Genomic DNA, 14,107 nt, shown 5'->3' with positions numbered 1-14,107 from the left:
ATAGTCTTTTGCCACTAGACGAGCTTTGTATCTATCTATTGAACCATCCGCCTTTTGTTTAATTTTAAGAATCCATTTATTCGCAATGGGTTTTCAATCCGTCAGTAAGTCCACTAGACTCCAAACTCGGTTAAGTTCCATGGATTTTATTTCTTCCTCTAACATTTTTTGCCACTTTTCCTTATTGAGGGATGATAGAGCTTCTTTGATATTTTTAGGCTCATCGTCTTCAGAAGGAATAGTTATGAAAACTTCATTTTCAATTTCAAAACATCTCTTAGGGATTTGAGAACGTTCGCTCCTACGCAATTGAGGATCTTCTCTCCCATATATTCAAAATAGGTTAGAACATAACCTCATTGCTCTCACTATCTGTAATATGTAAAAACATCATCTCTTGTGACACAACTAATGGTCGTTGAGATGAACCTTCTCCATATTCCTGTTCTGTCTCATACAGATGAAGACTTTGATCAATATCACCATTTTTAGGAAATTCATCTTCTATGAATGTCACATCTTTAGATTCTCTATTTCAGTTATTTTCTCATCAGAGTCCTCTCTTATGAATACATACATTTGGAATGTCCAGAGTATCTTATAAAGATACATTTCTTACCTCTTGGTCATAATTTTTTGAATTTATGGAATATGTCATGGATATATGCAGTAGACCCCAAAGGGTGCATCATATTCAATTCAGGTTTCCTATCTGTTCATAACTCATAAGGTGTGAAAATTACTGACTTAGTGGACACACGGTTAAGTATATAAGTCGCAACCAATAAAACATCTCCTAAATATAAAATTGGAAGATTCGTTTGCCCTATCATAGACCTAACTATTTCCAATAGAGTTTGATTCCATCTCTTCGCTACACCATTTTGTTGCGGAGTTCTAGGAATTGTTAATTGCCTCATAATTCCTTTTTCACTACATTATTCCTTAAATTCGGTAGATAAATATTCACAACCTTGATCAGCTCTCAAAACTTTTATTCTTTTGTCTAACTAATTCTCAATCTCATTCATATAATGTCTAAAGCAATTTATTGCTTCTGACTTATAAGAGATCAAATAAACATAATCAAAATGTGAATAATCATTTATGAAAGTGATGAAATAGAATGCTCTTTTTCTAACTCTAACATTCATAGGGCCACAAATATCTGAATGTACAAGTTGCAGAGGAACTTCAACTTTAACAACTTTGCCAAAAAGTTTTCTAGTAGTTTTTCCTGTTAGACAATGCTCACAAATAGGTAGATCTAATTTAGTGATAGGTCATAATAAACCTTCACAGGCCAATTTGTTCATTCTCTCTTGGCCAATATGCCCTAGTCTAACATGTCATTTATTTGCATCCACATCTAGACTATTGGGAGTCACAAATAACGAAAAACTAACAAAATTATCATTAATACAATACAAGGTGTCCAACATCATAAAACCTTCAGATAGAAATTCAGATCCATAAAACACATTATCATAATAAAGTTTAACCAAGTTTTCAGAGAAAATAAAACAATATCATAGTTTTAACAGAACCATTGCAGAGACCAAATTTCGTCAAATTTTTAGAGCATATAAAACATCATGTAGGTACAAGGTTTGACCACTGCGCAAAACCAATTTGCTTGTGCCCATTCCTTTTACTTCAATTTTGATATTATTATCTACATATATCCACTGTGTTTCCCTTAGTGTTTGATGAAATTCTACAAAAGGGTCTCTGTTACAAGCTACATAGTTTGTGGCTCCTAAGTTTACAATTCACATATGATGAGATTCAGTTAAGAAAACGGTATTGGAAACATAAATCTCACCATTTGAGACAAAATAAGGTAATACTTTTTTCAACTTCGTGCATTCACGAACGAAATGACCCTTGTTACCACAGTTATAACAGGCCAGTTTTGATTTATCTCTGTTCCTAGAGTGCTTGCCTCTTTTGCGCTTAAACCGTTCATACTTGTTTACAGGTCCTTGAACGATCTCTTTTCCTTTTTTTGATTTTGTCGTTTTCTTTTATAATCAGAAAACTTCTTTGAACTGACCTCAACAACATATGCATGAGCATTTAGTCTAGTAGCCTCTAGGGGCTCCACTTCTAGTTCAAGATGGCAAGCAATGTCATCAAAATTCCTAATGTTGTCGTTATAAGTCATTTATTTTCATGTGCCCCCAACTATCAGACATAGATCATATAACAGTCTGCATTTTCTATTCATCAGTCAGTTCATGCCCAACTTTCTTCAGCTCAGTTATCATATTCGACATTTCCCTCAGATGTGAATTTGATGTAATTTTTCCACTGAAACATGGGCCACTGAAATTTGTCCAATTTCATGCGAATTTGATGTAATTTTTTCTAATTATACATGCATCTCATATCCAGAATTTATCCTAACATGATTCTAGACATTAATTTCACAAAATTGCAAGGAATTCATTAATAATCAAAATACGTCCATACGCATTATTTAAAAAAAAAATTACTGTTTACGCAAATTAATTTCTAAACATGCTTCCTAATCATGTTTATATCACCAACATCACAATTGCACAGATATAATAAGGCTCTGATATCAATGTAAGTGAAAATAACACAAATCCAAGATCATAGGAAAAACATACCCAACTTAAAAATCTAACAATTTGATGATGATTGGTGATTTGATGCATTCTTGAGAGTATTCACAACATACTTTACTGGATTTGCTTCCTTGTTTCTATAAAATTTCTTCCAGAGTATTGATGAGAAAAGTGTATTGTAAATTCTTTTTAGCGTGAGTGTTATTCGTCCCTAATGGAAGTTATGCTAATTTAAATAAAGAGAGAGAGTGACAGTTATTTTAATATCTGTCAAGGGCAAAATTAGAATTATCACATATTATAGGTTAACATTATTTTTGTTACCCTAATGGATCGGATCAACCCATCATGGGTGGACCGGATCCAGTATGGAGGAATCTGGCAGAACAGGTAAAAACTTGCTTTTTGTGGCCTATCCTGTCGCCCTCAAGAATGAAAAGATAAAAAATAAAAACAATATATATATATATATATATATATATATATATATATATATATATATATATATATATATATATATATATATATATGTGTGTGTGTGTGTGTGTGTGCGTGTGTGTGTGAAAAGAAAAACTAATTTGTTCCTGAAACGGAAGTGACAGGAAGGGGGAAGAAGAGAGAGCGGTATTAACAAAGAGAGGGTTCCGAGAGACCGCAAATCGGACGACCCAGTTGGACAATTGGAAAAGCAAGCACCATAGACGGTCCAGAGAAGCTCTTTGCGCTTGTTGAACACTATTTCGAACAAAATGGAGACCATCCACAGAAGCACAGTGGCCAAAAAGAAGACACCAGCCTTGTTGTTATGACTTTGATTATAGCTCGTTCTTGCCATTGAAAAACCTCTCCAATCTAACCAAAATTAAGAAAGGGAACACCTGATAGTTAATGGTGGCTTTTATTCGAATCTGTTGGGAAGGGATGGGAGTTATGGTGAGAAGACGAGCGTTGGAAGATGGATTAATTTTTTTCTTATTTTGACCTCTGGTCTGTTAGTCGCCCGTAAAGTTACACCCACCTGTGATTTATGATGGATCCGACCCGAATGTATGAGAATCCGTTTTGATCCGGAGAGAAATTTTATTTCTTAAGAAAAGCATAACTCAAAAGATAATATTTGTTTATTCTTTTCTTGCGGCGAAAAGGGCCTCAAAGATAAAATTTTTGTGTAATGGTTTCCGTTTTCGAAAAACAATATTTGAAAATAATAACAGTAAAAAATGTGTTTATTATTATTTTTTATAATAAATATGAAATATTGTGGTATAATAGACAATCATAATATATAAATTTTATAGTTTTAAAAATTAAATTAGATTAATCGATCTAATCAGTTAAACTATTAATTGTTAACCGAACTAATTAGAGCATGTATAAAATAAAGTTTGAGTCGGTCAATATTAAAAATTAATTTTTTTCAAAAATTCATTATAAAAGCTTGAACCAAAACTTTATTTATCATATTTGAATATATATACCATCAAAATAAACTTATTTTAATGTTAAATAAGTTAAATTATATAATTAATTTGAAGTTATATAAATTTTTTTAATATTATTTTTAAATAGTTAACCGATATAATCACCGATTAATTGATTCAATCATGGATTGGACTAAATCGTCTTCTCTACCAGAGACATACCCAATCCAGTTTTAAAAACATTGACCTATTTTTTTTATATTTTATGTTTTTAAGTATTAGTTATTTATGAGATTTTTGGTTGTTTTAATTGTATTAAAAAATAAAAATAATGTGAATAAGTATTACATATTTTTACAAAATGAAATAGAATAAAAACTTTAGGTGAACAACATATCGTAAATGAATTGAAATCATTTAGTACTCAAATTTTAGTTTTGGTTTTTACCTTAAACCAATTAACTTAAGTTACGTTCTGACTCTAATTTTTGTGGTAAATAATCCAAGGGTTGTTGAAACACATTTAATTAATATTCCTCATGACAAGGTCTTATACTCCAACACCAAAATAAAAATTTTGAGTACTTAAGATTGTTATCAACTAAGAAGCACGAAAACATTAGTAGGGGATGGTTTTCAGGTTTTTGAAAGATTTCATAAACGAAAACGCACCAACACTTGTACAAAACATGTTGGGCATGTTTCCAAAAATATATAAAATTTTGAAGCGTGTTTCTTTGAAATGAAAAAGAAAACTAGAACATTTTTCTTTTCCAATATATGTTATCTTTTCTAATTCTTTGCAATTTTCTTTACAATTTCTTGGATTTCCACTTCTTTCAAGATCATTTCGTTGAATTTCATAGGTATTTTGTTAAACCCCTTTTTACGAACATTTTAGGGACGTTTGGTTCAAATACTCAAAAATTTCTTTAATACTCTATCTTTTATTATTGATATTACTTTTGTTTGATTTATTAGATAATAAAAATAATGTGACGGTTAATATAATGAATAATCTTATTTTATTATAATTTTATCTAAATTTATTAATTTTTAGGATAAAAGTACTTTAACTCTCACTTAATATAACAGTAAATATAATGAATATTTTAGAATAATTATACTCAAAATATTTAAGAAAAATAATAATTTAGTATTTTTTTCATTAAGTCAAACAAAACAAAATAGTTATTTATATCAAATATAATAATAATTTATACCCAATAATATTTTAAATAATCTATTTTTATGATAATATTTTATTTTTTATATATTGATAAAGTTTTACATGCTAAATTTCGACCCAAATATCCACCCTGAGCTATTATTGTTAGTTTAGAGTTTAAATGACCGATTTACCCTTTTTAGTGTAATAACTAAAATACCCTCATTAATTAATTTAGTTAAAAGTATTAATTTCAACTATTTAATTTAGTAATTGAGTGTAAATTACTGATTTACCATTAATAATGTAATGTCCAAATTATATAAAGGGACTCAGCATTATGTTATTTTCTTAAATTCATTATCCCAAGTGATTTTTGAAATCAAGTGAGCAGAACACCAGGCGAAATAAGCTAACAAGAAACACAACAGTAGCATGTAAATGCTTCTGTGCATAATCTATAAATTAAAACATTATATATGTACTTACCACAACAAAACCAAACTATGGGAAATGTTGTGCTTTGATGCAGCGGAATTGATTTTGATTTGGAAGGGAATTTGAAAGGGTTTTGGATTTGGTACGAAAGTTGGTGGGAGATTTGATTTTGATTCAGAAATAAAAATTTTAAATTTTAAATTTTGAAAGGTAATGAGATTTGTATTATAATAATATATATTAAAAATTATATTTTTATTATTGTATAACTTATCTATTTTACCCTTATTTCTAACGAAAATTATTGATAATAACAATTTACGGATAAATATTTGAGTTTTTAAAATTTAGCAAGTGAAATTTTATTAATACATCAAACCTTGTGAGAATAAGTCTTTATGGCCAACTTTTTATGATAAAAGATTTTTCAAATCAATCTCACCCTTAATCTATAAAAAAAAAAAAAAAATGCTACTTCCTTTGATGAGGAAGTTGGTGTAGAGAGGTGGTGGGGGTTACATAAGATTACAGGCGAACCCTCCATTTCTTCTTGCTGGACCTTCAATTCCTCCTGCATGTGTTTACATATTCAGGCAGCTGTAAAATTCTTCACAAATATGAGTGTCTGATTTTATTTATTTTTTAATTAAATTTTTATACTTAAGTTTATTTCTGTATCTTTATAGATATATTTATGTCAAATTACTCATCATGTTTTTTTTAAAATTAATTTAATAATTAATATAAAAGATCACATGCGTGTGAAAATATGAAGTGGACAATTTCAAGTCTCCCAATCTTTTCAAAAGAAAACAAGTCATCTGAAAGAGTCTCTTTACCACTCAGAGCCCTAACTTATTCTTGGTGAACTAAGTTAACATGAACTTTACTTTACATATTAAAGTCACATTTTCCATCAAATCTTTCAATATAAATCCTTGTTTGACCCATTGTTTCAATCATAATAATATATAAGTTCTTTTCTAAAAGCAAAAAAACCAAGATAACAAAGAAAACAAGAAATGACATAATAACAAAAAAAGAAAATATCCACAATTGTTATGGTACCATTTGTTGGTTTCTTTAAAGATCAATAAATTCATATTCTAGTAATTACATCATGCAAAAATTTATTTAAATCATAAAGAAATATTGCACAAAGGATATTTAGTTAGTTCAAAATTTTTAAACAAAGTCCTACATCCAAGACATAGGAGATCTTTTAATTGAATCTACTAGAAAAACAAAATATTATAATTTATAGTATAAGAAAACATAAAATTTTCTAATAAGTAAACAATTGGTAGAATTCTATCTTATTGAAATTTTAGTGCAAGATTTGGTGAATCAAACAACTTTAATAAGATAATAACACAAATCAAAACACAACAGTATTTATTTGGTTTAGATTTCGTAAATGAAATCCTACATCTAAGACAGAGATATTTCTTTGGTCAATCCACTAATATAATGTCCAAGTACAAAGTTTTATATAATAGTTTATCTAAATCGACAAGATTACTAAGCCATTAACCCTTATAAAGAAGGAACTAGTAAAGAGAAGTCAGAAATTTCTCATCAAAGAAACCAAAATCAACAAGCCGAAAAACCAAACAAAACTCTAACAACACCTTGAGAGATAACTAAACTCAAAAGAAAAGATCTTATCGAATGCACAAAAAGCAAAATACTTAAGGTAAAACGTTACTTTTATATACTTGGTTAAAAATATCATAATCGAGAATGTCCATGACTTATTCACAATATTACAAGACCGCCATTAAAGCCAAAAGGACTCATTTACCCTCAAAATGTCTCAAACAATACACCTAACATATCAAAATCCATTGACTCAAACAACTCTGGTTTTTTAATACTCAAGGTTAGAAAAATATCTAAGCCACTAAATGACTATTTTGACCCCACCAAGAAATGAAATATCAACCCTATTCTAATGAATTACGATTATGCCCTTCAAGTAAAAGTTTAAGACATACAAATCCCACATATGTGTTGGATAGTGGAATTAAGGTCACCCTTCCAAATATATTTTGCATCAATAATCTCTGTTAGTTGTACCTTCTTCAATTTTGGTGTGCTTAAACCTCCATGAGAAAAAATCTTCAAATTGGGGCATTGACTCACAATCACTTGTTCTAAGCATGGGAATCGAAAAGTGTAACTGGCAGAGCAGAAGCATGTGAGGCTTTTTAAACAATGAAATTCTAACATTTCCAATTGGTTAAAAACAATCTCCTCTTCTGTTGTCTCTATCTCAGACTCAGTTGCTATAACCTCTGTTACCGACTCACATTCTCTGATTTTGATTATTGTGATTTGGACAAGAGTTCTTGCTGTTGAACATGCTAGTATATTTGCCAATCCGTTACAACGTTCAACTTCCAAATGTTTTATGTTTTTGAAGCAAATGTATGAGAATGACATCAAAGATGTTAAACGATGACATTCGTCTACCATCAAAGTTTGAAGATTTTGGAGAAACGTTTTCATCTGAGAATTTTCTTTCCTTGTACATCCTTCATATGGGAGTAGTTCTTGGAATGTACAATCATATAGATAGAGTCCTTCCAAATTGTGCAATTTTTGAAGGAGACCAAACTGAAATCCTATTGAATAATCATCCAAGCTTTGCAGTCCAAGAACTTTAAGTTTCCCAAAGCTCCTAGCTGGAATACGATCAAGACATGAGGATATTTCGTTATCGACATTTAAACCCAATGTTTCCAAATTGGGTATGACCTGAAAATCGATGAACAAGTAAATACAAGTGACCAATAAGTAGCGGTCTGTTTCATTAGTTACTTTAAATAAAATCATAAGCACATGAAATTAACAATTTGAAAAGCTATGAAATGAAAAAATATGAGGCAACAAATCCTATCTACTCTTAAAGAAGAAAGGTGACACTTCTACCCATTTATCTTTTTTCAATTAATTATATATATGTTTTCAATAAATTTAATTTGCAATTTGACTGTAAACATGACAAATTGCCACTCTATTAATAATTAACAAAAATAAATTATTTTTCAATGAAACATGACAAATTTCAACTCGACTAATTTAAAGAGAAAAGAAAAAACTTAAACAAATTAAACTTAAATGACTATGCTGCAGTTTTCAGGGGCGACAGGAGAAGTCATACCTTTTCAAACCAAAATAGGGCAGGTTGGCTCTTTCCCTCTAAAGCATATACTTTTATCTTCTTACAACCGTACACAAGCAATTCCTTAAGCATTGGCCACTCTGCCGTATAGGACCCCATGTAGAAGTATTTGAGCTCTGGTAACATGGAAAGTTTAAGCCGCGTTAATTGAGGAAACAAAAATCTTGGAGTGCCTTCTACTTCCTGCTTGCCAACAATTTCCTCCAGGCCACAATAGCGTAGCGTGAGTCGTTTGAGTTGCAAAAGACTAGTAGCTATGGAAACTGGAAACAGACTTTTTATATTCCAACAGTTGTCAACAGTTAATGTTTCTAGATTCTGAAAGGTAAGAAGTCCTTGAGTACTACTAGATGGACCAATAGTCACCAAATTTTCACAGAATTCAACTCTCACTTCTTTTAATTTGCAAAAGGAGTCTCCACGGAGTTCATTGTGCCAGATCAACTGTAAGTTATCCAAGTGTAAGAGTATCAGCTTCTCCAAGCCTGGCAAATCAGCCTACAAAAAAGGCAATGAATCTAATAATAATTATACTGATAATGATAATTACAATTATAGTTTTAAGACAAGTATTGGTAATTAAATGCATATAATGGTCACCCTAATATCTATAAAGAATGTTAAAAGTTTGACAATGACAGGCCACAAAAATTTCAATAAGAAATTAATTCACCTTTTCATCAAACAAGGGCTCTATGTTAGTAGCAAGAATGTTCTCCAAGCTCACTTCTACACTAGAGGAATTGGGGAAGAATGTCTTTAAACTAGAGCAACTCTCAATGTGAAGTTCATTCAAGGTAGGGAATTGAACTAGATTTCCAATACCAAATCTTGTGAGTTTTGGAAGCCCTTGTAGCTTCAGGTAGAATAGTTTAGGAAAATTCATTTGAATTATCTTATCTGCTCCTTCTAATTCTCCTGACTCAAACATCACTGCTTCCATTGACTTGCAGTTGCATATCACAAGCTTTTGGAGTTGCACAAAACTTTTGACCATAGAAGATGAAAACAAAAACTTCAAACCGTTACACTCTTCCACTGTTAAGCTTTTTAAGCACTGAATATTGGAAGACATTGGTTGGAGTAGATTAACCCATATGTTCTCAATCTTAATTGAGGACAGTTTCAAGTTCTCCAATCTTGGTAACACAACCTGTAGACACAAATATTATTCCTCCATAAACAACTTATATATTAAAAGAAAATAAACTAAAAAAGAAAAAAAAAGGCAAAGAGATACAGACCTCCAAGCCAAATCTTATGAGCTCCGGCAGGCCTTGTAGTATTACGGAGTGCAATTGTTTAAACTCAATCTTACAAACCTTTTTGTTTTCATCAGCATGGCGTTCACTTTCTTCACCAAAAATCTCCTTTAGCATCTTGCAATTAGTTACATCGATTTCTTCAAGCAGCGGTATGTTTTTGGCCATGGAGGATGAGAAGAGATACCTCAAATTGTCACAATCAGCTACTTTTAATATTCTTAATTGGCTGAAAGATTTTTCATTATCTAGGCCGCAACATATCTTCTCCATATGACCTAGATTAATAAGAAACATTGATTCTAAGATTGGAAAGGCATCATCAGAATGAATGCACTCCATCGAGTTGACAATATACAAAATTTCAGAACTATTTTGTACAGAGAGATGCTTTAATTCTGGGAAACCTTCTCTGTCGAGTTCCCAAAGTATATCCTTAACACCATCCAGCTGATCTAGATAGAGATATTTTGCTTTCTCCATCAAAATTTCGATCCCATACCTCATATGACTGCTTCCATTGAACTTTAGCCTCAAAGTTCTCGAGGTTTCATATTCATAAGACCAGTCCCATACATCTCCAATATGTACTTTATACTTTTCTAAGTTCACTGGAATGAAGTCTTGCTGTATCATCTGCACATTCGGAATATGCATGCATAAAGTGTTCAATTGAGGCAATTCCTTCAACTCTGCAAGACTAGCGTTATTTTGTCCTTCAACTTCCCATTGATCAAAGCTATTAATTATATATAGCTCTTCTAATCGATGCAAGCTGGCTATGACATTTGGTGGGATTACTTTAAGCTTTGGACAATCTCTCAATTGTAATAACTTAAGTACCGTCAGTTGTTTAAATCTTTCAGGCAACTGTTCAAAATCACAACTTAGAAATTCAAGAGTCTCTAATTTCCTTAGCTCCCCCAAAATTGTTATATCTCCCAAAGAGCAATTCCACAGATACAATCTTTTAAGGTTTATAAGGCAAACAAATGATGGTGGTGGTGGCAATAAATGAACTCCTCCCAATTCTAGTACTTTGAGTTCTTTCATTCCTTCAAAAAAGTGATCTGGGATTTGTAAACAAAGATCTTTTTTAATATAGTAAGTAAATAACTTTAGTTTTGGACACTCTACCCTTTCAGGAAGCTCATGAATGTCTGTAATAGACAGAGAAATTGCAATTGAATCTTTGTACATTCTGTTCATCAACACCTCTTCAATGCCCTCGACATCCCGAATATCAAACATACATTTCTCTTTGGCAATTGATACAACAACAGTATGAACAACATCATGCATTTTGACCATCTCTTTGTCGCTACCTTTCAACAACAAACACGAATCTCCGAGATAATCAATCAGCGACTTTATTCTATTCCTTCCATCATTAACTGAGTAAACATTTTCAAACAAACCCAACCCCATACCTCTGAACAAGAAGTGAGCGACATGGGTATCATTATATAGAGCACAAAGTAGAAGTATCCATTTGGCTTCTTCACTGTTCAACAATTTGTAACTCAATTCAATAGTTGAGTATAAAGTGTTATCCATTTCTGGAATGCATCTATGATTATAACTTTTTAACTGATGTAGGGCATCCTTCCAAACATAATTACTTTTACCTTTCAAAGCATTTGCAATTGTTGTAATTGCAAGTGGTAAGCCTGCACATTTTTCTACTATTTCCGCTGCTATACCACATTTTTCTGATAAATCACCAACGATTTTCCCAAACAAACTTCTTGCATCATCACCGGCTAAAGGCTCAACTGATATATTCTTCTCAGTATTCATTTTATTTAAGACAGCTAATGTTCTAGCTGTTAACAATATTGCACACCGCTCTTGCTCATTTTTGCTTTCTTTCCTGTCTTGCGGGATGCCACCTTTATCATCATAGCTTAAAGGAATTCCAACCTTCTTCAGGTCAAGCTTCTCCCAGATATTATCCACTATTACAAGGATTCTCTTGGAAATCTTTAACCTGTGGCGTAATTGATCAGCTCTTCCAGATAGACTTTCCTGGTCCTTAAATACCATGCCCAATTGACCCGCAATCTCGGCTTGAATTTGTATAAGATCTGGAGTTTGTGTTACCTCAGCAATAACCACCTCATCAAATATCTTATCTTCCTTGGCTTTCCAAGCAACTTTTTTGACCAGTGCGGTTTTACCCACACCACCCATCCCGTGCACGCCAATCATATTAACAGTAGAATCTTTCAATGCATCCATAAGATCCTGGAAATTTGACTCTCTAGAGTCAAAGTGTTCGTACTCCTTACCGACGAATATGGATTCCGTCCTCCGTAGAAGGGTCGGGTGTGAAATTCTACTGAATTTTCCTTTTTCCAAGACCTTGACACACGCATCCGCGACCTCCTCTGCTTCTTTGCTGAGGATGTAACGTTTAATCAAATCAGGACACAACCCTTTGAAACAGCGCTTCTTTGCTTTATCTTCATCATCAACGAGCTTTGCTACCCGTTCCATGAACTCTTCCACACTCTTCAGCCACTCGGTAACTTCATTATAAATCTGTTCACCTTGTCTTTCAGCCATTTCTACATCTTCTTTCACATCTTCTCTTCTAATTTCAAGCTCCTTAACTTGCTCCTTCAGCTTCTTCATGTAGCTCTGGTACTTAAACACATAGTTAATCTGCCGACAACCGAATTCACACACTGTCTCTGTAACTCTCTCTGCTGCTTTGGAAACAACAGCAGTAGCAGTAGCAGCAGCCAGTTCAGCCATTACGTATCTCTTGCAATTTACTTTTTATCTTTTCCTTCTTTTTGGTTTAAAGAAGTAAAGCCACTGACAAACTCTCAATGAACAAAATCTACCGACCAGAGAACTTCAGGATTAATTCTTGGATAATTAAAACTAGACATAAGAGAAACAATAAGATCAAAACCTAATTGAGGACATGTTTTTCTTTTTTTTTTCTAACAATAAGATACAAAACAGACCTTTTTTTTTTTTGGATTTTTGGTTTAAAGCTGAATATATGAGAGAAAAAGCTTTAAGGAAACAGAGAAGAAAAGGGAGTGATTTTTGGATAATTAAAATGGGGAAAAAGGCTTCTTTTTTTTTCTTTTTGGGTTTGAAGAAGTAACTCTGGATAAGCAAATATATAAGAGAAAAAGCTGAACGATAAAAAATCTAGTTTCCAGTAAACAGATAAATGATAGAAATAGGAGGAATAACAATTAAAGCAAAGCTAATTAAATACTAGAAAATTAAGAGACTGAAAATGAAAACAATAGGAAGTGATGATTATGGAAGGCTTAGAACAAGTGCACCTGAATCGCTATCTTTCTGAGACTTGTTTTGGAGAACCAGAGAGCTGTAATGGCTTTTCTTCTGCTTGAGGAAGATTGACCCAACAATTATTAGTGTGTTTGACTGCAAACGAGAAAGAAAGCGTGTGTTCCCCGCTAAGCTCAATCATGTTGTCGCTCTCAATAATGCAAAGAAGGCCTATATTCCCCACTAAGCAAAGAAGCCTGTATTCCCCACTAAGCTCAATCATGCTTTCGTCCTCGATAATGCGATATCTGTGCATAGAACAAATTATAGAGTAAAAAAAATGAGACGGTATATTAATTAAAATCAGTAAAATTTTTTCCGAGTAAACTTTGCTAGGCAAATATACAATGGTTTTACTTTTATAAACAAATTTATTTGTAGTTCTAAAAATACCCTCCTGACTTATTACGTTACTTTCAACAATTCCGTGTGTGGGATGTGAAGGGCCGTACAGGGTGCATAGGTGCGCATAAGATGCATGAGTGCATTGACAGTGTGTGGGTGTGTGCGGGTGTGTATAGAATGCGTGGATGCGTGTAGAGTGCGTACAAGATATGTGGATACGTGCAGAGTGCATACAAGGTATGTGAATACATACGGGTGTATGGGTGCGTAAAAATATAAATAAATAAATATATATATATATATATATACTCACATATACATATATATACATATATTTATATATAATAATATTATATTATATATAAATATATAGC

The 14,107-nt window shown here is 32.1% G+C and overlaps 1 protein-coding gene across 1 annotated transcript; it reads right to left on the bottom strand.

The window, feature by feature from the left end:
- Window positions 1-7,312: 7,312 nt before the first annotated feature.
- Window positions 7,313-13,645, bottom strand: LOC123199227 (probable disease resistance protein At4g27220). Its single transcript, XM_044614160.1, has 4 exons — window positions 10,053-13,645; window positions 9,482-9,961; window positions 8,788-9,306; window positions 7,313-8,381 (listed from the first exon to the last, which is right to left on the bottom strand). Exons 1-4 carry the CDS (start codon window positions 12,828-12,830, stop codon window positions 7,608-7,610), a joined length of 4,551 nt encoding a protein of 1,516 aa, XP_044470095.1. The 5' UTR covers window positions 12,831-13,645; the 3' UTR covers window positions 7,313-7,607.
- Window positions 13,646-14,107: the final 462 nt, after the last annotated feature.

The sequence above is a fragment of the Mangifera indica genome, chromosome 2 (genome assembly GCF_011075055.1).
Source record: "Mangifera indica cultivar Alphonso chromosome 2, CATAS_Mindica_2.1, whole genome shotgun sequence".
Classification (NCBI taxonomy): Eukaryota; Viridiplantae; Streptophyta; class Magnoliopsida; order Sapindales; family Anacardiaceae; genus Mangifera; species Mangifera indica.
Note: the sequence above shows the minus strand (reverse complement) of the source record. Positions and strands in the feature narration are given on the sequence as shown.

Coding starts and splice junctions, on each gene's coding strand:
- LOC123199227 (XM_044614160.1), bottom strand. CDS start 12,830: ATGGCTGAACTGGCTGCTGCTACTGCTACTGCTGTTGTTTCCAAAGCA. Junction 9,962..10,052: donor TCATAAGATTTGGCTTGGAG/GTCTGTATCTCT, acceptor TTGTGTCTACAG/GTTGTGTTACCAAGATTGGA. Junction 8,382..8,787: donor CCCTATTTTGGTTTGAAAAG/GTATGACTTCTC, acceptor ATCGATTTTCAG/GTCATACCCAATTTGGAAAC.